This window comes from Gopherus evgoodei, chromosome 4, assembly GCF_007399415.2.
Source record: "Gopherus evgoodei ecotype Sinaloan lineage chromosome 4, rGopEvg1_v1.p, whole genome shotgun sequence".
In the NCBI taxonomy this organism is placed as follows: domain Eukaryota; kingdom Metazoa; phylum Chordata; order Testudines; family Testudinidae; genus Gopherus; species Gopherus evgoodei.
The window spans coordinates 146,246,870-146,272,391 of NC_044325.1; the positions used below are offsets into that span (position 1 = coordinate 146,246,870).

General features: G+C 39.8%; 1 protein-coding gene across 5 annotated transcripts in view; it reads left to right on the plus strand.

The window, feature by feature from the left end:
* The window catches only part of RAP1A (RAP1A, member of RAS oncogene family), a 72,944-nt gene extending 53,786 nt beyond the window's left edge, over window positions 1–19,158 (plus strand). For all 5 annotated transcript variants that reach the window (XM_030561713.1, XM_030561711.1, XM_030561710.1 and 2 more), the window contains 6 exons: window positions 384–452; window positions 1,673–1,729; window positions 4,241–4,381; window positions 12,423–12,566; window positions 16,201–16,316; window positions 18,435–19,158. In XM_030561713.1, the coding sequence (XP_030417573.1) occupies window positions 384–452; window positions 1,673–1,729; window positions 4,241–4,381; window positions 12,423–12,566; window positions 16,201–16,287 (498 nt within the window). In that variant the 3' untranslated portion in view covers window positions 16,288–16,316; window positions 18,435–19,158. The remainder of the gene's footprint in view (window positions 1–383; window positions 453–1,672; window positions 1,730–4,240; window positions 4,382–12,422; window positions 12,567–16,200; window positions 16,317–18,434) is intronic.
* Window positions 19,159–25,522: the final 6,364 nt, after the last annotated feature.

Here is a 25,522-nt window from a genome sequence, read left to right on the forward strand (position 1 = left end):
TTATTGCGAGTCTCAGAGTATTTGGTGGTTTTCCTGAAGGCCCAGTTCCTTTGTGAGATTTTTTGTGAGACGCTCAGCTGTCGCTTTAAAAAGTAAGTTTCTAGCCCTCATGGTTGCCAAGAAATTCTTGAAAATATGACTGTGCACCTAGAAGATTCTAAAACTAAAACCAACCACCAATAAGCCCATATTTTATTATTTAAAAAAAAAAAAAGGATTTTTGAAGTCCTGACTCGTGACTTTGAATGCTTGGGTTGGCAATACTGATGTTATGCAGAATTTATACTATTCTGTTTTTGAAAAGCTGCTACCTGAAGGTCAGTAGGCCATGTCTGAATTTATTCTTTAACTGTATTTTCTTGCTTTTTTTTTTTTTTTCTCAGACTGTACAATTTGTTCAGGGAATTTTTGTTGAAAAATATGACCCCACAATAGAAGATTCATACAGAAAGGTACAGTATAAAATGATGCTATTTTCTATCAGCCCTTTAGGGCCAGATCCTGCACCTTTTTAATTCAGCCTAAACCTCTCCATGTCCTGAGAATTTTGTCTGAGTAAGAAGTTTAGATCTGTGTTAGTGTAGTGATGCTGGCTTGTTAACCTCCAGGCAGCTGGAACCTTGTGCCTGTATAGAGCTCTTGATCCATGCAGCTGGTTCCCTATGTGTGTATAGCGCACTTTGCAGGATCAGAGCCTTAGGGTATGTGTGATAAAAGACCTGTGACTTGGCTGCGTCTGGACCAGGTTAGCTGACTTTGGCTCAGGAGACTCAGGTTGCTGGGCTCTACAATTGCAGTGTAGACATCTGGGTTTGGACTGGAGCCTGGGCTTTGAGACCCCGCGAAGGGGGAGGGTGCCCAAGCTCCAGTCCAAGTCTGAATGTCCAGACTGCAATTTTTAGCCCCACTGTCTGGGCTCTAAAACATGGTGCTGCAGGATATTTTATCACAGTGTAGCCATACCCTTAATGTCATGCAGTCTTAGTTCATAGTATGCAGACATAACATTGATTGCCATGTAAAAATAAATGAATCAGAATTTATCATGTCATGGTGTTTGCAGTATTTCCTGCTGTAAGTAAAGGAAATAACATAAATATCACAGATTTAAGTACTGAAGTATAGTCATTGTTTTTAAAAAACAGACCACTTTACTGTTTAGTTTAAATGAGTGTTCCTTACATTTTTCACTGCCTTTTTGGAAATGAGCTTGCAATTACAAAGCAGAAGCTCTTGTTCAAATCCTTGACCCAGTGGCTTGATATAATTCTATTGGTAGAGCTGCATTCTCCACTCAGATTGATGTAAAGAACCCCATTGTTTTAGAGAGAAGAATAATTGTTGTCACAATTAAAGGCTCCAAACCAGAAAACGAAAGGAAGTGGTACTTCTTGTGCATGACAGTTACGTGAAAAAATTATTAAAACCTTTGTAGTCAAGAATTGCTTTTTCTGGAATTACCCTCTTTAATCTGAAATGATTTTTAGTAAGTGGAATGCTTGGAAAATTTAACAAGTTTTGAGTTGGGGAGGGTTGTGGGTTTGAGAAGGAATGAAGGAAAATATAAGTTAAAGGGCTCTTTGGTTGTAATTCTGTATGTCTCACACTAGCACACTTTTGAGCATATGCCATTTTTTTCTTTAATGTTGCTTGTTTCTTCCTTTTTTTCCAGCAAGTGGAAGTAGACTGCCAACAGTGTATGCTTGAAATCCTCGATACAGCAGGGACAGTAAGAAAAATCTAAAATATAGAATTTTTAATGTTAAAAATGAAGTTGGATTTTAAAAGGATTTGTCAGTGAAATAGCCCTATCCTATCAAAAAGAAAATGTTAGATCGACTGCTGCTGCACTAAACCGCAGTGTTTTGTTAAGTAAACCCAAAAGCCAGTGTGGTGAATCTGTCATCTGAACGCCGCCAAACCCAGGAAAATTGCATACAAACACTGTGCTCTCGAATGAATTCACGTGGGAAAATAAGAGACAATCGCTCTTATCACCTGTGGGGAATGCTTTTCACAATGCGATCACTCTATATCTGACCTGTCAATCCTCATCCGCAAAGTAAACCTGCACAACAATTTCAGAAGATGAGCCTGGGAGCTTAAATTTGTAACTTTGCTAGACGCTAAAAAACATGGTCTTAATAAAGACACTGGATTTATGGTTTATTACAACAAGCTGTAACCCACTACCCCTCCTTTTTTGTCCTATGATTATGGGGGTGTTAACAGGCCACTTCACCTTGAATGGTCTCTTACAATACTTGCGAACTACTTCTACACTTCTGAAGAAGTGAGGTTTTTTTACCCACGAAACCTTATGCCCAAATACATCTGTTTAGTCTTTAAGGTGCCACCGGACTCCTTGTTGTTTATGTGGATACAGACTAACATGGCTACCCCCGATACTTTTACACTTGATCTTGTATGTAGCTGTGATACTCTTAATACCTTTCCCAGGGTGGAAGAAGAGTTCTGTGTAGCTTGAAAGGTTGTTTCAGGTTGGTCCAATTAAAGATATTACCTCACCCACTTTGTCTCTTTAGTGATTGTAGATGTTACCCAGCTGAATTTCCCTCACAGATGAGATATGAATGGATTAGTGTTCCTCCAAATTCTAAACACCTTATCAACTGTGCTTAGGAATAAATTTTTATCTTTACAACACGATGCTAGAATTTGGGGATGATAATTTGTAATGTATTATATTGTGGTGGTGCCCAGAGTTCACAATGTGCTGAGCATTGCACAAACACACACAGAAGATATGGTCTCTACCCCAAAGAGCTTGCAGTCAGAGGCATGAGGGATGGTAGCAAGCTATAGGAGGACAAAGGTGCGTGCGGGGGTGACCATCATAAAACCATACCATTCCATAAGCTAACAGTGGGCACGACTTGAAGGTGCTGAATCATTGAAACTGTGATTTCCCCCTCCCCTCTCCAAAAACGAAGTTCCCTGTCAAGCCACTGGACTTGGACCTGCTTCCTCCTTTCTTAGAGCACCCTCCTCCAACTAACAGGACCTTACACTTAATGGCCTTTCCTCAAATACTGCTGGAAGGGACATTCTTCTCCTTCAGCTGCTTTCCCTGTTAGGAGGGCAGGATGAAACATTAGCCTGTCCAGAGCACAAATTTGAAGAGAGGCTTTTCCTTCGCAGCAGCTGAGGATGTCCTCCCACCTCCTGTGGGAATCCCTTCCTGCTCAGGTCAACTGCCCCTCATGCTGATTCTCTGTGCTGTCCAGCTGTTCCATGTTGGGGGAAGCCCCTGCCATCCTCCTCCTCCTAGCATCTACTGTGAGGGAAGCTTCCTGAAAGCTCACCAAACCTTTTTATCATCCTGTGGGAGGGTGTCACTAAACAAACAAAAAGAACAGGAGTACAGACTAACAGGGCTGCTATTCTGAAAGCTAAACAAACAGACTTTAATGGTTGAGAACACTATGGGAGGAGGGTCTGCTTCTTAAGAGTTTTAAAACACAATTGCTGTTTGTTTTGGGAAGCACTTGGAGACCATGATGTTGAAAGTAGCCCAGGTGGATAGAAATCAAAGTATGGTTAGAATTTCTAGTGAAGGTTCTTTCACTGACCTGTACAAAAGATAGTTCTTGGGTCTGACCCTGGATTTCCCAGGCCATTCTTGTATAGCCTTATGTTTTATCCCATTGAGCTTTCAAGCCATTTACATACAGCAAATGATTGCTGTACAATTACAAGTGCTTAGATATGAGCTCACTCTTTCTTCTACCCATTAGTGTTCACAAAAAACCTAAAGTGTGTGGCATCTAGACGGTCTTTGCACAGTACTAGAGCAGGGACATATTTGCAGATTGTCACTTCACTGGCAGCAAAATAATATTTGAAATACCACTGCAAATGTGTTAATATTTGGTTAACAGTATGCTTTAGATGTATGTTAGTCCATATTTATCACTACAAGATATATATCAGATTTAATTCTATAGCATCCTCTGCCTTTTTTCTTGCTATTTTTGTCTGTTCTTCTAACAAGTTTCTTCTTCCTCCTGAGGGTGGGGCGTGGAAGAAGGGAAGGAATTGAGTCAATGTTTTTATTAACTTCATAGGCTTCATTGGATTTCTGTAATGGGTAAAAATGTAAATGTTATGTTAGCTATTACATTCTTATCTCTATTAGAATAAAAGGATTCCTTCTGAACTGTTTGTTATATGTATTAAACAGCTAATTAATTACCTTTTTTAAAATATTTGATTACAGGAGCAATTTACAGCAATGAGGGATCTTTATATGAAGAACGGTCAAGGGTTTGCACTAGTATATTCTATTACAGCACAGTCCACGTTTAATGACTTACAGGACCTGAGGGAACAGATTTTACGGGTTAAGGACACTGAAGATGTAAGTAAAGGACTTTTTGCTTTGTGAGCCATTGAAATCCTTCCATAAGTTAACAAGCAGGTATCTGTTTTTTTTTAGCAAGTTGATGGATGGCTGAAGACTACTGTTGCCTAGGAATGTTTTTTACTGTATAATAAGCTTGTGCTAGATGTTTTAGAAAAGCTTTTCTTTGTTACGTTAATGTTATTGAGCAGATTTTTCAAGAGTCCAGCATCCAAAATTAGGGGTAGATTTTTTTTTTATTTCAAAAAAGCTCTTCTCCCACTGGGAACACAAACAACTTGGCCAGATTTTCAGATGTGCTGAGAACATGTGGCCCTGGTGAGAACAATGGGAAATGCTGGTTACGCAACTTTTTTTGAAATCTGTCCTTAGTTGATTTTTAACTTTGATATTCTTTACCAGTATAGGCATTTTCTTTTTTCTAGATGGGTTATATCAGAATATTATTGTTTTAAAAAAATTAAACAAATTTTATTGTACTTTAGTTTCTTTTCCTCTAACTTTCCAGCAGATCCTGAATGTGTTGTTCCTGGGCTATAAGTAAAAAAGGCGTGCTCAGCCTATTCACCAAAAAAAAAAAAATCCAATTGTTGCATTGGGTCACAACTTTAGTAATGGATAAAAGCTTTCTTTTAACTTTTATGTACATTTTTGTATGTCCTAAAGATGAGGCAACCAAACTGAAATAAGAACTTGAGTATGTGGGAGGGAAGAAGTCATCTTGTTAGCCAAGCTTCTTACCTTTTTTCCAGCTGGATGGATGATAATGGCAGTTTTGAGCAGTCTGCTTAATTACATAGCCTTAGGTCACATTGCATGAGGCAGAGATGTGTTTTGTATGACCTGTTACTCGAGTGAATACTGTTCTGTTCCTCCCACTCCTCCTCTACCCCCTCCCCGTGAGTTTCTGTGAAACATGACCAAGATCAAGGTCTCGCTTATTTCAGTGTGTGTTGGATGTTTTTTGTTTAGCTATAACAGTATAGAATACAGATAAACAGCTTGTCCCAAAGAGCTTACAGTCACGTCTGGGCCAGTGACTAGTTTTTAAAAACCTCATTTTGAAAACATGTTCAATTTCCTGCCTTAATGAACTGGGTCAAAGTCAGTTTTTTCATTCTACAAGATCATTCTCCCAGTCTTCATTGGAGATTGAAAATACTTATTTACTTTGCATTAGTATCAACTGAATGATTTTAGGGTGATTTGAAGATTGTCATACACCTATTGTAACCTTCTAAGCGATAATGTTATGTAGTAGCTGCTCTGGGGAATAAAAATTCATTTTGCACTTGCTGATCAGGAAGTCTTGATTCTAGACGCTGAGTAGTAGCTTGGTTTCTGTTTACGTAAGCAAACTGTATTGCAGAATTCAAATCCGAACGGTTAATATTTGTAAGTCTCTAACAAGCTGCCTGTACCAACCACGTTTGTGCTTTCATTGTGATCTTTACCTTGTAGAAATGAATGTCCAAGGCATGTGATCTGCATGCATCTAGGATTGAGGAGGTAACTCAGTTTCCATGGCCTTTTGATCTGTGGTCTCTGCTGAGACTGCAAAGAAGGATTTCACCTGTGGTGGTGTTTCTGATGTGTATATCTGCCCACCAATAATTCATTTTCATATTGGCCACCAAACAACTGGCAAATGGGTAACTACTTTAAATCACTACTGACCAGTAGGTAAGTCAGAGTTTGAAAGGCTTTGTATCCCATTATCAGTTCTCTGGAGAATCCTGTGTTTCTGTCTGCATTGTGAAGGAGAAGACTTTAGTCTTTGAGGTCCTCTGGGCAGCAACTTTCATAAATCCTTCTTAGGTCTAGGGGAGGTTGAGTTGCTTCTGTTCAGTTTCCATTACTACTTACAGCTTTTTTTTTCTTTGTAGAGTATTTCAAAACTTGTCAATGTTGGTTTTGAGCATTAAGGCCACCAACTTGTGATTATTGCGGGAACAGCGTATCATTTAAACTTGACTGGCAGTTTGTCAATAGCTACTTTTTCAATTATATATTTATCCTGCTAGCTCATCTTTAAAGCTTGTTGCTGAGATTCAATAGAGCAGGATGTCTTGGGCAGTTTCCTGAATGCAGTATTGGTTTTAGTTACAGTGGTTTTAGATAGCAAACTTGAAAATGTGTATGGTAGCCCTGGGAGGAGGGACTCAGGAGTAAAACTTTCATACTGGTCTAAGTCCATATTTAGGCACCTGCATATGTATGTGGCCTGATTTCAGAGATGCTGAGAGCCTGCAGCTCCCATTGATTCCAGTGGGATATGTGGGTGCTCATCACTTATGAAAATCTGGCAACTTGTATTTAGATGGTCGGGTTTATGATCCTAACTTTAGGCACCCAGATGTGGGAATTTTGGCCTCAGGGAGAGCATGCACATTCAGAGTCTGAATTACAAGTGTGTGTGTCAAAGGTCTACTTTAGAGAGAGAGCGCTCTTAAAACTCCTGAGACCTGTAAGCTCAGGACAGTTCTTTGTCCCTCCCACTATTCTATTACAAAAATCTTATAGTCCCAAGAGGGTCTAACAGATGTGGCATAAATAATTTTAGTTTCAGTTTTTGAAAAATTCTCAGCTAATGATAGAAATTAATTATTGGTTGGTTAATTTTAGAACACTTTAAAAAAAGTAAAGAATGATTTAAAGAAGAACATACCCTGAATCCTTTAACTGGCAAAGCACTGATCAGCCTGTACATGGTTGGAGATCATATGCAGTAATGCTATGCCTCTGGACCCTGTAGATGGAGCTGTTCCTGTCGTCGGAGGCTTTAGTTCTGTTGCCTGGGGCTTTCTGTGTTTCATGGTGGATTGTTTTTTCATCTGAAGTCTGTTTCCAAAACGTCTGATGGACCTTAAGTTGCAGATATCTTACAGCACAGTGTTGGGGTGAATGGTACAGTTTTGTGACCATCATTTTATGTTTAAATGACGGGAAGCTGAAATTAAACTCTGACTTATACAGTCATTAGTAATCTTTTTCAAGGATTTACCCTGAGGGACGTGAAAAAGATTTTAATCACTGACAACAAAAGTAACTGCTTTTCTTTGAAGTTAGATTACTTCAGTCATTTATATGGTCCTTGTAGCTGAGCCGGGATACTAGAGGTAGCTTCTCATTCACATATTGTTAGTTTATCTCCTTACACTCATCCTGTTAAGAGTAGTGCTGAGGATCAGTAAACAGAGCTGGAGTTGTTGCACATATTTAGGCCAGATCATAAGTAAGCCATAGGCATTGTATTTAAATAGCCGTTCATGAAAAAGCTGTTTGAACAATGCAGTAGGTTGCTCTGAAGGATAAATGGTACTGTGGAGCTAAATGTGTTTTGAAACTGAGGTAGTCTCTTAACTTTTGTATTTACTTTTAAATCTTCATTGTTCCTTAACCTTGGCTACCTTGCTTTTTTAATTATTTTGATCCACTCTCTGGTTTAACTTGGTAAACTTTTTATTTAAGTAAAACTAATCTTCATTATGTGGGGATTATGCTTGCAAGTAGCATGATTCTTTTATTAGCATTTAGGTCAATGCACCGAGCTGTTCAACCAGCTACACTGCTTGCAGTGGCATTTGTACCATAGGTTGGTGAAATTAATCAAACAATGGACAGTGTTACTTTAATTCTGCTTCATTATAATTAACTTATTTATTCATTTTTGTTAGTTGGATGTTAGTTCATGGATTCAAACATGTAGCACAATTTTTTCCTCTTCAAGCCTTGTACTCATGAGAAAAAGAAGACAGATCACCCTGTGTTTAGTGCTAGCAGAATGAGTCTCTTAAAATTTCAGCATCTTAACTGTTCAATGTTTTATGTGCAAGAAAAATATAAATTGCTGTTTTGTGTTTCAATTTCAAAATGATCAAAACCAAACTTGATCAAATTCAGTTTATTGCAATAAATCTAGAAATCTCATTGGTAGGGAGCAGTTAGTTAACTCTTGCCATTTAAAACGACCACATGTCTTGTATCTCTCCATGTCTAGACAAATGTATACCTCATTTTTATGTGTTCCATTTTTTTTGCTGTACCGCTTTTTAACATTCTTTAGTTAGTTTTGAATGTGTTCAGATATTCACATTTGTACGTCAATATCCACGTCTGGGAAAATGGATCATTTCTTTTGGTCTCATACAAAATGAAAGAGATTCTAATTAAGCATATGTAATTGTGAATATTTGTATTTGGTGTAGGGTAGAATGGTTTGATCTGAAACAGAGATTCTGTTTTGCCTGCAGTTTCTGTTTCATGACTTCAGGTTTTGCTGTAGTAAGCAAAATGTAGTTGTCTGATTTCTTTTGAAACCATCTTGTTTTGAAGTTTAAATGAGTCTTAAATGTAGTTAACTAAGACTCTGCTTAAGAACAATTCTGTGCAAAATTAAGTATAAAAAGTAATTTGAAATTTTACAATACTTATGTACATTACGGAAGGAAATGTATAGCAATTTATTTTCCATCTGGAAAGTACAGGTTTTGGGCTCAGTTTTGTGTGCAGAAAGGGAATGGCATGCACACCCATTATCAGCAGTTCTGTAATTTCGTCTCTTACAGTGCTATGGGGAAACAGTGGTATGTGCATTGTCATGTAAATAAACTGCAGCAGTGGAATAGAGTGCAGATCTTGTTGTTACCTGTGTGCTTAAAAATGCTTAAGGAACTGGAGATTTCTTACCTTAACTCCATTTCAGTATTTCAGGAACTGGGATTTATATGAAATTCAGGATTTAATGAATGGTGTGCAGCCCAGGACTTTCTGTACTAAATTGTAGTTGCTTAAAGAGTTCATTTACAGGAGATCTAAAACAGATTAGACACAGTAGTGTTGTGAGAGCTCTTTTCTTTAACATTTTCCGCTTTAAAAATGAAGTCCTACCAACTCCTTTGGCTTTCCTCTCTGCCATTTAAAATGTATTCTTCCCTGATGATGTGCAGGGATATCCATCCGTAGCCCACAAGGCTGAGGGGAAACAGGAAAAGTCTTCTGAGATTCACATGTTGGTACTGCCTCAAAGGTGTCTTACTGCTAAAGCCTGCTGGAAAAAATGTTCTCATTTTTTGACTGAACTAATTGAGTGTTTTTAAGGGTTATGTATCAGAGGGGTAGCCGTGTTAGTCTGGATCTGTAAAAGCAAAGAATCCTGTGGCACCTTATAGACTAACAGACGTTTTGGAGCATGAGCTTTTGTGGGTGAATACCCACTTCCTCAGATGCATGTAGTGGAAATTTCCAGGGGCAGGTATATATATGCTAGCAAGCAAGCTAGAGATAACGAGGTCAGTTCAATCAGGGAGGATGAGGCCCTGTTCTAGCAGTTGAGGTGTGAAAACCAAGAGAGGAGAAACTGGTTCTGTAGTTGGCAAGCCATTCACAGTCTTTGTTCAATCCTGAGCTGATGGTGTCAAATTTGCAGATGAACTGAAGCTCAGCAGTTTCTCTTTGAAGTCTGGTCCTGAAGTTTTTTTGCTGCAGGATGGCCACCTTAAGGTCTGCTATAGTGTGGCCAGGGAGGTTGAAGCGCTCTCCTACAGGTTTTTGTATATTGCCATTCCTAATGTCTGATTTGTGTCCATTTATCCTTTTCCGTAGAGACTGTCCAGTTTGGCCGATGTACATAGCAGAGGGGCATTGCTGGCATATGATGGCGTATATTACACTGGTGGATGTGCAGGTGAATGAACCAGTGATGGTGTGGCCGATCTGGTTAGGTCCTGTGATGGTGTCGCTGGTGTAGATATGTGGGCAGAGTTGGCATCAAGGTTTGTTGCATGGATTGGTTCCTGAGTAACTGTACACCGCACCATAATAACTCTAGCTCAGGAACCAATCCATGCAACAAACCTTGATGCCAACTCTGCCCACATATCTACACCAGCGACACCATCACAGGACCTAACCAGATCGGCCACACCATCACTGGTTCATTCACCTGCACATCCACCAGTGTAATATACGCCATCATATGCCAGCAATGCCCCTCTGCTATGTACATCGGCCAAACTGGACAGTCTCTACGGAAAAGGATAAATGGACACAAATCAGACATTAGGAATGGCAATATACAAAAACCTGTAGGAGAGCGCTTCAACCTCCCTGGCCACACTATAGCAGACCTTAAGGTGGCCATCCTGCAGCAAAAAAACTTCAGGACCAGACTTCAAAGAGAAACTGCTGAGCTTCAGTTCATCTGCAAATTTGACACCATCAGCTCAGGATTGAACAAAGACTGTGAATGGCTTGCCAACTACAGAACCAGTTTCTCCTCTCTTGGTTTTCACACCTCAACTGCTAGAACAGGGCCTCATCCTCCCTGATTGAACTGACCTCGTTATCTCTAGCTTGCTTGCTAGCATATATATACCTGCCCCTGGAAATTTCCACTACATGCATCTGAGGAAGTGGGTATTCACCCACAAAAGCTCATGCTCCAAAACGTCTGTTAGTCTATAAGGTGCCACAGGATTCTTTGCTGCTTTTAAGGGTTATCAGATTGTCACATGGTATTGAATTGTATCATTTGATTGTTTGCCATGGAAGCTTCGGGGAGTATATTCTTAAAAGGGGAAATGTTTGATTTATTGAATGTTGACAACATGCTTGGCTCTGTACAGTATATGAGATAAATACAGTCCCTGCCTCAAAGAACTTACAGTAGAAAAGAATTTTACCGGTTCTCTCCCAATGTGCAAAAAATCCCTTCATTTCCATCCATCGTTTGCTTTCACGCTTGTTGAAAAACTGTCCCAGCTCTTTGAATGTGTTTAAAAACTGCTCCATTCTGTTCCGCCTAATGCAAATAAATCAGTAACAAGTGTTTGTTGTAGCCAAGGTCACTTTCCAAAGGCACCCCAGTTCCTGTAACACTCCCCAGGAAATGTAGCAGGGACCAGGGGCTCCTTTAGGCACTTCTTCTCTCCTGAGGGAATGGGCAGGTGGCTCCTCAGAGAGTCAGCAGTTGGTAGCTCCTTCATCAGGCTGTTTAACAGATGATTTGCCATCATTTTGTACCATTCATACAGCTGTTTCCACTCATTGAATCTCCTGGGCAGAGCTTAGCGACAATGGGCCTAGGATAAAGTGATGCAGGTTTCTCATATGACTAATGCAGTAAGCAGTTTTTGATGTTAAAACAAAATTAGTGTAATTAGCCAAAGAAATGGCATTTTATCCAGTCATACTTAGCAAGACTCTTATGAGTCTGTTACAAAACAATTAGTTGCAGTTTTTGCTTGTGTGTGTGTGTGTGTGTGTGTGTGTACATACACTCTCTCTCTCTCAGTATGAACATGAAATTGTCCAGTACGTTTATTATTGCAGAAGTCTTTCCATTTTGTGTGCATAGAACTGTTAATGCAGCATGGTCCTGCACTCCTGATAGGAAAAGACAGCACATGTGGAAGGCCATGGTGCATGCATCTAGTTCCTTTCTTTCCAGATCAAGGGAGTGCTTTTCAAAGTTGGCCTCATTTATTTTCTGTGGCTTCACAACAGACTGCCAGGTCACTAGAGTTGTTAACATTCAGCATATATCTCAGGAAATATGCTTTATACCTTGTTGTCTAACATAAGTTAAGATGGCATGCAGTTTAACCTCTTGTTGCTTGAAAGCGTCTTAACAATAAATTTATGTTTTTGACTAGTGTGATGTTAGTGGATGACCTCAGTATAATGTAACCTCCTAAACAGCAGTATTTCCATTTGTTAGATGGTGTAATTGATTGTCAGTGAAACTTTGGTCATGGTGGCTGCATGCCACAATTTTCTTTTGGCTCCTTTCCAGCAGGTACCTGAAATGTAATCTAGTCTGTGAGTTCAGTGTAGGTCTAACTCTATGGATTATATACTCCATCTTATACCATTTTTCTTGTGCTTATAAAATGTAGCCCTGTCAAACAGAGACAATGCTTTTTGAAGAAATAACCTTTGTCACTGATGGCTTTTCTGGGCCAGTCCAGGGTATATGCAGCGTGTGTTTGTTGGAACAGTGTTTGCTCATATGCTTCTCATTGTTCTCTCCACACAGGTTCCAATGATTCTGGTTGGCAATAAATGTGACCTGGAAGATGAACGCGTTGTTGGCAAAGAACAGGGTCAGAACTTAGCAAGACAGTGGTGTAACTGTGCCTTTCTAGAATCGTCTGCAAAGTCTAAAATCAACGTTAATGAGGTAACTACCAGCTGTTCCATTGCTAGGCAATAATGAATCACTTTTGTACTTTGTATATTCTAACTTCACCACCCCAGTATAAATATCACTAATGCAGTGTGCAGGCCATTGTACACATCTTGATCGTTTAGGATGCTTCTGGAGTCTTGATCTTGGGTACTATAGCTGTATTCCATTCATGGTAATGAAATACTCTTCAGTCTCTCCAAAGTACCAAAAAGTGAGATTCGTCTCAGTGTAAATGGCTCCTGCACAGCACTCCAGCCAGAAGTAGAGGGTATAGATGGAGGGATTTCTTCCAAAATGAGCTTTATTGAAGTGGATATGTAACTTCTTAAGAGGCCGTCTTCTGAATGCTGGCGTTTGCATATTTCCCAGCATATTTCTAGTTGTGTTGTCTGCACTGCTGAAAATTAATTTGCTTTACACATTTTGATCAGCTGTATTGTAGTACCTTGGTGCCCTACCAAACAGACACCTTTCATCTCTCTAAAAGGAAGAGTTCTTTGCCCTTCTATCTTAAGCTGCTATTTTACTGTGGCCAAGTCCCAGCACAAGAGTGTTGTCAGGACAGTTTGTGACAGGTTTAACTGGAAAACACCTGTGCAGATAGGTGTGTCTTGAACTGCATTCTATGGTGGCAAGGCTCAGGCATTCAGGCCCACCTGCTCTCCAGCAGTACTAAGCTCTTTATCCTCTACTGGGCATATCTTGGCTGACAGAGCCAAGTTTGCAGCCATGGAAGGTTGAAATGCCCTTAAGGTGGGCCCATATTAGGGGTTACAGATAAGGATTGAGTAGATAAGATAAGTAGAACCTGGGATTGGCAGCTCAGGTGACAGGTCAAAAGGAGAAGGGCACTCTGTGCTGCATGAAGTGGCAGTTGGAGTCAGCCCCAGATAGAGGGTACTGTTAACCCCGAGTGAAAATTAAAATTGTAGTAAAACATGGACACCAGTGCAGTGTAAATGATACCATGAACCCAGTGCATCAGTTTCAGGATACTTCACAGTGGGCTACACAGAACAGTCAGAAAATCATCATTTTCGGGGGGGAAATACGTAAGATTTCCACACTCCACATAGTGGTGACTGAGGACTCTGTGGCCAGAGGCATCTTAACATACACCAGGGAACCGTGCAGGAGGGAGTGTTTCACTTGTACGCAGTGAATATGTTTAACTCATGAGTGACTGCATCAAACGCAGCCACAAGACAGTTGCATAAAATCATCTCCAATGAGTGAACCCAGATATTCCCATTTCCGTCTCTGTGTATTCTCTATGTCATGCTAGTGGAGTGAAGATAATTACCATGGATATTAATCTCTGTATTGCACTCTGTTTAATGGGGCTTTATAGTTCTTTCAACAGATTTGTAGGCTGAATCTTTATACAGTCTAGGCAAATATCTGAACCGCTAGTTACCCAAGATTGCTTCTTTACACATGCATTTATACAGGGACCATTGCCGTGGGAGCTAATATTTCTTTGACTCACAAGTGGCAGCTTAATCAGTTTTGTGACATTTGTCTTTGTACCCGATATTCCAGTTTCCAGGGCACCTAGCCCCATAGTATTTGAGCCTGATGGGACACATTGCCTCAAGACTCTCAGATTTTGTGAATTGGAGACAGTACCAAAAATGTGTTTTTTCATAATCTGATTGTGACACACACACAAGCTAGGGAAAGCAAAGGGAAGGAACACTCCATTTCTAAAGTGAACTGTTATGCTACATGTTTGTTCAGTCTGGAGTTGTTGAATGGCAGAAGTGTTGCCCTTAATCTTGATGTTTTTTCTGGCTAATATTGGATTTGATGTTATTAAATGTTGTTAAAAGATGGATGCGAGAGGGATTAAATTCCTTTTGCCATTATCTGAAAATGGAATGTTAAACCTTTCACGTACACAGAAAACCTCTGAGCATTTTCTTTGAAAAGATGATGCTGAACATACTCAGCAACAGCTCTTCAAAATTTACCTTTCTGGTGGCTTATATAACACTTAAATTTAGCTGACTCTCTTTTTTGAGGGAACGTCCTTCCTGTACTGCGATCTTCTATGCAGACATTTAGCAATTCTCTCTCACAACCACTAAGAACACCCTAACTGTGTGAACCTAGATGTCCCAGTGTGACTTGTGATTGTTGAGTACCTCCATTTTTGCCTACCTAGACTTATTAGCAGGCTTCTTTTTCAGAGTGGGGATGCTCAGCACTTTCAGAAATTGAGGCTTTTTTAAGATGTTTCAATTGGGCATCAAAAATCTTTGCCCCGGCTTAGAAAGACTTTGCTGGGAGCTACTTGTCACTGGCAGGGGAAAGGACGGTTAGTGAACTGTATCTTTCCCTACAGAAACATTTTTCCTCATCTCTCTTTAACATCCAAAGCATGTTTAGCTGTTAGGAACTGTCTGGTGTGACCTTAATGGAGTACGAGCTGCTGGTTTTGCCTGAAGCTGACAATATAAAACTGGGTAGGACTAAACCCAATGGAGAAGGGAGTGTGAGAAACTTAAATACTGTTAACATATTTTAGTTTTAAAGCTTGACCATGATGCTGACTTCATCGTTTAATTTAAAACCAGTTGACTATGTTTCAATGCTTTAAAGGAGATAATATCAGGAAAATATTACATTTCCTGCGGTTTTCCAGCTATTTTTTTTCTTGTCTTTAAAGCTCCTTGGAATCAGCAGGCATTTGTCAGCCATCAGTCACATCGGAAAGGGAAAAAATAAACAATGAGTCGGGTGGGGGTTTCCGAGGGAATAAAGAATCCTCTTTGAGGATACTGTGAGGTAGCTCCAAACATCCCTGCAAAGCTAGTTTTGCCATGAATAAACTGCCAAGTATCATTGTAGGCAGAGCAAACCATAGCAAAGGAGTTCACAAGAAATGCATTTATGCAGCACTTAAGGAGACCCTGAGACTGGTGCCTTATGGATAAGTTTCAGTGCAGGGCAGCTATCTGTTGCTCTTTTGTGCTAATTTTATTAGCCAGGTCTGGGGTTCCCCACGATTTTGGGAAAGAGAAGAGGGATGAGGTAAGTCACCAGATAACCTCAACATGTACTGCAAAAGCAGAGCTTAAAAAATGCAGCTCTCTCACAGAGCAGATGGAAGGAAGTTTTTAAGAGACGAGCGAGGAACTTGAGGGCTAGGTGCTCCAATAGGTGAAGCTACTTTATGCTGTGGCATTAGTGTAATGTTGCCCTATTAATCAGCCCAAGGAGGGTAGCTCCTATCTAAAGATGATCCCCAGTGTTGTTGGGTCTCTTTCCACTTCCTGCTCAGCTTCCAGGAGGGTTCAAGCAATGACATTATAGTCAGGATACCCCTGCCCTAAATTCATCTAAATTACTGCAGCCTGGTGCTGCTTTGACATGGAGCAAGGGGACTTGCCTACAGCGGGCACAGAGGAGGCAAAGGTGAGCTTTAAGTCACCTTTGCACCCCCATGCTCACCTAAGTTGACACTGAACATTTTTCATGAAACAAAAGCTTTAATCCATAACTTAAATTTGCAGCCACCAAGGAAAAGTACCAACTTGCCAAACAGTCTAGTTAGCCTCTCGTGTAGTTCAAGTGTTACGTTTGTGACTCATGGTTTGCTAAACACACCTTTCTCTTTCAGATCTTTTATGACCTGGTCAGACAAATAAACAGAAAAACACCAGTGGAAAAGAAGAAGCCTAAAAAGAAGTCATGTCTGCTGCTTTAGACCCACAGCACGCAGCAGCTCTGAGCCAGGTAAGAGTGCAAGGAAGTAACTGCCTAAGACACAGAGCTCTCTATTTGCCCTCTTATCCCGTGCTGAAATCTAGTGGCCTTTCTGTGACTTCTGGTATTGTTGCAGCTGTTGCGCAGCCTTAGGTGATATAAGGACAATCGCAGATTGAAACTCCGTACTGCCTCTCCCATCTCAATGGCAAAGAAATGAAAAGTTGCCTGCCAAAAAAAATACTAAGGTTGGACATGTGCTATAAATAATCTTCCCGTGTATCTCGGCAAGATGCTTCCAAAAACGACTTCATTAGGCAGGAGAGAGATCTTCAGAAAACAAGAAAATCTTACATTGTTGTTGATGCAGTGCAGAGTACCTGTGTCTCAGGACCCCAGAAAAGCAGATGCTCTTGTGTACCATGTGAGCTATGGTAGCCCAGCCCGGCTAGAGTAAAAGAGTTAGAGACAGCATTAATTTGACATAGTCAGCTGCTGCTCTGGACTTTCAGTTCCTTAAAGTTGTCTTAAACTTTACTGACAACATCTCTTGTTTTTTTCCCCTAATCTATCAATAGATGCATGTTTTGCAACTTTGCCAATGTTGTACAGGTAGAGTTTATCTGGAGAAGCAGTATATCAGTTGGTCCTGCAGCAGCCCTGTATTTTTGGGGAGAAACTAACTCCCGAAAGATTTCTAAGATGACTTGTTTAATTTCTGAAGATTACATGAATCAGTGGTCCTCTGCCCAGCCATTGTGTCCTGGGTCTCTGTACTCTCTATAACTATCATATACCTAGTTCATGAAATGTAAACGTGTCTCCTTTAAATAGCTTTCAGATTGTCAGGGTTAGAGCAGTCACCTGACTACCTTGCTGGTTTCTAGTGGTTTGGGGCTTTATGCAGTTTACCTTTATCCTTTCCTAGTGATTTGCAGGCTAGACCCTAATGCTTTACGAGTAAAGAAGGGAAAGAAATATGGTTTACAAAAATCAGTAGCATGGTTCAAATAGTACCAGACACCTCTCCCATTTCTTGCCACTTCAGGCAATGGATTTGAATTTAGCCAGTGTATCATCAGCCAAGCAGACTCCATTCTTAACACAGCCTACCTCGTGACATTTAGAAGAGGTGCCATCTGCTGGTCTGTCAGTACTACAAGTCATTTGCTGCTGGTCCTTAACTGCAACAGCTTTGCAGCTAGTATCATTTTCATTGGAACAAATGAAATGCTGTGATAGGTTACATAGCATAGCAAGTGTGTTTCACCTGCAGCTTTAGGAGCAGAGTGAGTATACACACAGACTACATGCTGCTGATGCTGTAAATTACTGGTAAAAATGTGGATATGCAGTTTTGTTGATGAATCACTAGTAGTTTTGTGTTAATAGAAATGTCTGAGTCTGAGACAGATATTCAAAATATGAGATTCTCCACTGTGCTTGCCATTGTTTGTGAGCCTCATCTTAATTAAATCGATTTGTTACAACCCAAGCTAACTCATTATCCATTTAAAGAAAATCCTAAGGGATATATCTAGTCAGATAGTTACTTCGTTAATGTAACAACACCACAGCAACTCAATGTTTTGCATTCCTGATTTCCAGCATTAGTGAATGAATACAAACCAGGCATGCATCCAGCGAAGTGGGTATTCACCCACAAAAGCTCATGTTCCAAAACATCTGTTAGTCTATAAAGTGCCACAGGACTCTCTTCCGCTTTTACAAACCAGATGAGTTGGTATACTGTAGCCTCAGTTGAAATGCAGACCATGTTGCTACGACAATAGTACCCAGGTGTTCCAATCAGAAGAGGGGCTTCATGGCATTGCACTGTGGACACATACAAAATAAAAATCTTGGTCCCAAAGAGTTTACAAACGATCTCCAAAGAATCCAATTTTTTCTCTTCCTCTACTTCTAAATACATATGGAGAAGTTACAGTGGAAACAAATCACAATGCTGAAGTGAAATAACCCCCTTTTGTCAGAATGCCATCCATTGTGGTATACTTTTGTTCTCAGCTTTTCCTTCTATGGCCAATTTTTAGCAATGATCTTTTGGCCTTTGTTTAAGATCTTTCCTCTCTATGATGATTTAAGAAAGACCCTAACTTTTTTTTTTCTTCCTATTACGCATCCTAGATTACAGGAATGAAGAACTGTTGCCCAGTTGGAAAGTGCCAGCATTCCAGATGTCAAAAAATGACAAAGTAACAACATATCTGAAGAGGCTTCTCCTGTTTTTATATATTATGTGAAGAATTTAGATCTTATAATGGTTTGCACAAGGTCCCTGGAAAAAGAAATTGCTCTGTGTATATCTCTTGGAAATTAAGACCATAGTATTTCTCCTTTGCAATAGCGGTTAACAGATGTGAAAATAAATATAATTGACTCTAGTGTATAATTATACAAAAGAGCATGGATGCATTTCAAATGTTAGATATTGCTACTATAATTAAAATAATTTCATATTGACCTTTTTATCATCATTCTTCCCCATCAAGCACTAAAAATGTTCAACCATTATACTTTATATCTATAATTATATAGATATATACTATATGAATTTTCCCTTTGAACTCACTGCAGCAAGTAACTCTTTGAGTCATTGACTTCATTTTATATTTAAAAGTTATGGAATATCATTATTTTCATTCTGCCATTATATTCTAATTAAAAATGTTTGTGCATAATGCTTTGGAAAAATGGGTCTTTTATAGGAAAAAACTGGGATAACTGATTTCTATGGCTTTCAAAGCAAAAATATATAATATACTAAACCAACTCTAATATTGCTTTTGTGTTTTACTGTCACAGATTAAATTACAGCTTTTATGAATGATTAAATTTTAGTACATTTTAATTTTGTTTGTGTGGTTTTGTTAGTTTTCAGGTTTTGGTTTTCAGAACGAAATGTTTTGTGAATTCCTTCCTGCTACCGCAGTAGTTGAAGTCTTCTGTTATAATAAACCTCAAGCACACAGTGGTTATGCCAACAACGTGTCTCCACACTGGCCCCTGTTGATGTATTAAATCAGATTACACAGCAAAGACCATCAGGCTGCTTTTAAATACTTTGTATATTCGTTCAGATATTTAAAGATTGTATTCTGCTGAAAATATCCCTCTGTATAATTATTTTTGTATGTAAAAAATTAGTTTAATACTGTATCAAGGTCTATGATCTTTCAGTCTGACATGATCATGTATTTCACTGAGGGAATCTTTGTTTTAATATTGTTAATCTGCAGGGCAGGAGCCCAAGAATGAAGTTATATGCAGCGTCTCAAGTGAATCTGTGGACTGGAGAATTGATTTTGAGTAAATATAATTGCACAGAAGCTACCACCAACTATTACTTTTTTAGGCAAAACTCAGTGACTATTAGTATCAAAGAGATTGGTGAACTTGGCCTGATGAGTACAGCGAGCTGAATGTGTTTTACTTAAAACCTCCCAGTTTCACAAAATTCAGGATATTGGGAGTGGAGAGACCCATATGTGTTTGTCAAACTCAGTCTTGTTTGTGGACAAGCAAAAAATGTCAGCCTTCTGTTTTTGATATTGGGCATGATTTCCCCACTTCAGATCTACACTGCCGAAATTCCATGGACCTTGGTGACTTACTCCTGCTTTACCCCAGAGTAGGTCAGAAGAAAATAAGGTCTGTATCTCCACTATTGGGACCGGGGAGTAAATTCAAGCAATACTGTAGCCCTTTTTGTCCAAAAGAACACAATAGGAAATACAAAACTGTGTTGTAGCTAAAAGATTGTCCAGGGATCGATATGCAATTTTACAGGAAACCAGGAACTTCCTTAAACATGTTTTCAAAAAGTATGGTGGTGGTGCAGCTGCTGAATTTATGCAGAGATCCTAGTTCTAAATGCAGCTCTGAGAAGACTGAATGAAAGAATTTGGCTGAGAATGATATGGCAAATGTCTACACTCATCAGTTACTAGGAAAAACATTTAGTTGCTTAGCTACGTCACTTCACTGACTTGAATATGCACTTCTGTCTTTAGAAGGACCAAAAACGTGGTTCCTAGAGGTTAGTCAATATCTTTACTAAATGTAAGATTATTTTTAATAATGATTTTAGTAATAAAGTAACTGCTGATGATGGTTACAGATGTCTGTTCTATAAAAATAGAAATCTAATCTGAATTGTCTAATCAACTGAGCCACTAGGTGGTGCTGTAGTAATACAGCTATCATGGTCCTGAACATTTCATTAAAAAGGGAAATATCTTTTTTTCCTAAATAAACTAGCGCACTCTGTACAACAACGTAGCAAAAGCACCCTGCTCCATGTGAAACGGTCGGGTGTGGTCAGCATGAGAATGGGAGCCTGCCAAGACAAATCCAGGCACTGCAGGAACTGGTGTTATGAACTTGATGGTGCTTTTCCCTCTCACTTGGTAAACTTAGAACATCTTTTAGTCCACAGTTTCAAAACATTAACTAATTGGCTGAGCAAGGCCAGCTGTAACACCATGCGATGGCATTCTGTCACATGACACGTGGAACATCCCATCCAACCCCTCTCATTGGTGCAAATCAGAGCACCCCGAAAGCCTGATGGGAAGGAAAAGCATTTGTGCACATACACCCAGTAGTGCTTGCAGAAGAATGTCTCTACTGGCCCCTGCTGCTGTCCTCACATATCAGAGGCATCAGCTTAATTTACTGCTTGGGAATATTGTATGTAGCCTGGTCTAACAAAAATACAGGGACAGTTTGGAGGGGATGGGACTAGAGCAGCAGGGCCAAAAGGATGCTGTAGGAGGGGAACCAGGGATGTGCAGAGGGACTGGGGATGAGTTTGTGGGGGTTGGAGGGACCTGGAGTGGAAAATGGAAGGCATACAGAGCTCCAGGCATGGGGGAGAATGGGTGACAGAAGAATGCAGGACGTCCCTGTGGGTGCAATGTTCTCTACAGAAGCTACAAAATGTGTAAACTGCAAGTTAAACCTCACAACTCTCCTGTGTGTAGCAGGCAATGGATGTAGCGGGAATGGAGCACCTAGCAGTGAAATGCAGTAACTTCAGAGGTGAAGAAGTAGGACATAAAGCACAGCGAGGCATATGGATATACACAAAACCCATGACCCCAGTCTGGTGCTCAAAGGCACCTTATTGCTGGAGATCATCTTAAAGCTAGGGTATAAGATGCAGGTCTTGCAAACTTTGCCACTAAGGCCAGGTCCACACTACAGCGTTAAATCGATTTAAACAGCGTTAAATCGATTTAACGCTGTACCCGTCCACATTACAAGGCACTTAAAATTGATTTTAAGGGGTCTTAAAATAGATTTCTGTACTCCAGCTAAACGAAAGGAGTGACCCTAAAATCGATATTACTAAATCGATTTAGGGTTAGTGTGGACGGAAATCGAAGTTATTGGTCCCATTCTTTTACTGAGCTACCCAGAGTGCACCGCTCTGGAAATCGATGGTAGCCTGGGACCATGGACGCACACCACCGAAGTAATGTGCCCTAGTGTGGACGCGTAAAATCGATTTTATAAAATCTGTTCTATAAAATCAATTTTATTAATTTCGATTTTACTCTGTAGTGTGGACGTGGCCTAAGGATCCCATCCCTGGGAAGGTAAAGGCTGACTTTCACTCACAATGTTCTTTGGAAAATTAATAGCAAACTTTTAATATGATAGATGTAAAAGTGAGTTAGCCTTTTTTTAATCTCTGCATACTTCTCATTTTACCACTGGGTAACACTGTTTGAAAACAGCTTTGCATGATGCCTAGTATAAGAAAAATGGTTTTTAAAAATGTGGGTTTTAATTTACTTCTTTAAAAAAAACTTTAAAATGTGAAATTAGTTCCTCTTTGAGATGAGTTAGAACCTGACATCTGAACATATGCTGAAGCTGAATACCCTGCAATTTTGGTCCAGATTTCATGTACTCTCAGACCTAGTTCCTATAAAGCAGAATCCTTTTGAAAAGTCCTTGTTTATGGATGGGGCACACTCCAGAATGATGCCTTGATGCAGTTGCTTACTATTCTACACACACATCTAGTGTTCTCATTGGATAACTTTTTAAAAAAATATATAACTATTGGACTTTTAAAGACAATAGCCCAAATTCTTCCTTGAGAGAGACTTCTGCTCTTCTCTTCAGTGGGAACTGCCTGTTCTTATTGGCAGACAGGCCATATCCTGAAGCACATAATTTAATGTTTTGTCAGTTTCAGTAAGAGTTTACTCTAGAATATTCTAGATACGTGTTGAAATAAAGATCTTCCCTAGGCACTGTTTTAAAGTATTCCTGTTCCTAACATCCAATAACACAAAATAGGATTTAGCTAGTAGAGCAGGAGCACATTTAAAATTTCAGTTGAATCACAGAGGCCCTAAAGTCATCCTGGGTGTAATACCATCGACTTCAGTAGAGTTACACTTTTCATGAACTGGTTCATATTTTCTACCACCATGGGTACAAACACTGTTCTCCAACTAAAATTAATCAGCTCATATTTATCTTTTATTCAGCTGGAGACAATGTCATCTAAGGATTATTACATTAGTCTGATCAGCTAATATGTATTACTGTAACTCCTGTCTTACTAAAAACTGAGCTGTATATTATTGCAGATGTTGATTTTAACCCAAATGTGGCAACAGGCTTGTGGCTGAAAGAAGAAATTATTGCATGATTCTGCTTTGCAGAAAACCAAATTCTACCTGTGGCCTGCCAACTTTGAGCTGCATGGGCATTCTGGGTAAGGATATGCAAATATATACACTACACTTCCCTTGCTGCTTTTGATTTCTTATATCCAGCACTACCCTAAAACACCATGTTTAAACTGGCAAAACATTTCTAAAGTGAGGACCAAATTCTAGTTTACAACCTACTCTACCCCAGGGAAGTCAATGGACAGGTGTTTTGCTAAGGCTAGAAGAGCATTTGCGCTGTGTGTGTGTGTGTGTGTGTGTGTGTGTGTGTGTGAGAGAGAGAGAGAGAGAGTTGTACAGCAGCAGTTTCAGCACCAATTGGGGCCATTAATTGCATGGGTTATATAAATAATCTTGCAAAACATACACTAGAAAGGGTTGGCTGATGTAGATATCTCAGAAAACCCTTCCAGTGAAGACAGCTTGTAGAAACAGGACGAGTGCTTTTACCATCATAGTTATTACCAGTTCTCTGAACTGAATAAGCTGTACTGTCAAAAGAACTTTTGTGCCAGCATAACACTATCTATGCTAGGGCTTTTTCTGGTATGACTCTGGTGGTCAGGAATTGTGTGTGGATGGGGGGATTGTATACCCCCCCCCTCGACAGCTAGACCATCAAAACTTTTAAGTGTAGACCAGGCCAAAATGTGCATGATATAGCTTTTGTTACCTAAAAAAATATCCCCGATGAAGTCTGCAACACAAATCCTGCCCTACAGAAATGCAGAACCTGACATTGACTTTCTGTGGCTGACGCCTAGTTTACACTAGGAAGTTTTACCAGCATAGTCATGTCTGTTATGAGTATGAAAAAAATCATACCCTTGACCCACACTGCTCTGCCAGCAAAAGCGCTAGTATCTCAGCCCAGTTATATCAGCCGGAAAGTCCTTTCTGATAGTAGTTGGGCTACACTGAAAAGTGACATTGGCATGGGTGTGTGTCGCTGGGGTAAGCTGTCCTAACCCCCAGTGTAGGTAGCAGCAGATTGGTGGATTCCATATACAGCAATGGGAGAACCCATCCCAACGCTGCACTAGGTGTCTACATTGAAGTGCTGCTGTAGTATTTAAATACAGATGTAGCCTTATTTCACTCAGGGGACTGGTTTAAGCTACTCTTTAGCTTAAGTATAAGTTGTCTTTCCATTAAGGGGAGGATTGTTGGTGTAGCTCTGCCACTCCATCTATAGTGGCAAACCCTTTGTAGTGTAGACAAGGCCTGAGACTAAGTGAAATGTAAAGAAGTTATCAGTGTATATAGAAAGCAAGCTGGGTTTTATTTTTTTCTGTCGATTTTAACCATCTCAGGTAGTTCTGAGATCCCATAGAAGGCACCTGGAGAAAATTATTTTTTAAGATGCAATGTCCTGTTAATTTTCTCTGTTTAACTATTTATGCTGCACAGGAATCCCTAGTTATCACAAAGAAATTATGCAGAAGGGCAGAGGAAAGTGCTAACTCTGTGGAAGCTCCAGAAAAAGCTGTGAAATGCAACCTCCTATTGTTCTGGATGGTTTCTGCAGACCACAGCCTCATACGCCTTCACTGGCCAGCTGGGTTTATTAAGACTCAAGCTATTTCTCATGAGCAATAAAATCCTTATAGTTTAAATAACACATGGAATCATCTCCCTATTGCTGCATTTTATAGCACGCTCCAATTCAGTGAGCCCATCATATTTAATTTTTACAAGGCTACTGATGAATGCTTCATTTAAATCCCTTTGGTTGGGTGTGCACCAGTTTTCCCACTGGGATCATAATTCAAGTCCCTGTTGCAAGGGCAGACAGCTTCCCTGTTGCCCCCTGTCAACTGAAGCATTGTTATGCTAATTTCAGCCAAAGCTAACTGGTTTTAAGTGACTATTTTATTCTGTGATTGAGCTATTAATGGGTGCTCCCTGCGACTGAAATCCTGAAACGCAGATTTAATGAGAAGGCAGGCACGGGGGTATTTACATGGATGTGAATAGAACAAGCCAGTTGCTGTGACTAGACAGCCCTGGCTTTAGTATGAAGGGGAGGGGTCTGGCTAATTATTCACCAAAGAAACATTTAGATGGGAAGATTTGTGGCAACAGAATTTCGAATAAGAGAAGGTAGTGAGGAGAGTGATTGGTCAGGTACCATCTAGTCCATATTTGGACAATGCTAAAGGAAGTACTTTTTCCCAAACAGCACAATTAGCCTGTGGTACTCATTGCCACAAGATATACCTGAGGGTTCACACAAGGATTGGGCATTTATGGATATCAGTATAAAGTTATAATAAATATTAATATAAGTTGTGGAAGCAATATAAACCCTCCAGGTTTCAGGGCATAAACCAACCTCTAGCATTTGGGAGTCAGGAGGACATGTTCCCTGGTGGCATCTTATCTTACGTCTACCTGTTATAAGGTTTATTTTTTCCTTCCTCTAAAGCAGGGGTCAGCAACCTTTCAGAAGTGATGTGCCGAGTCTTCATTTATTTACTCTAATTTAAGGTTTTGTGTGCTGATAATACATTTTAATGT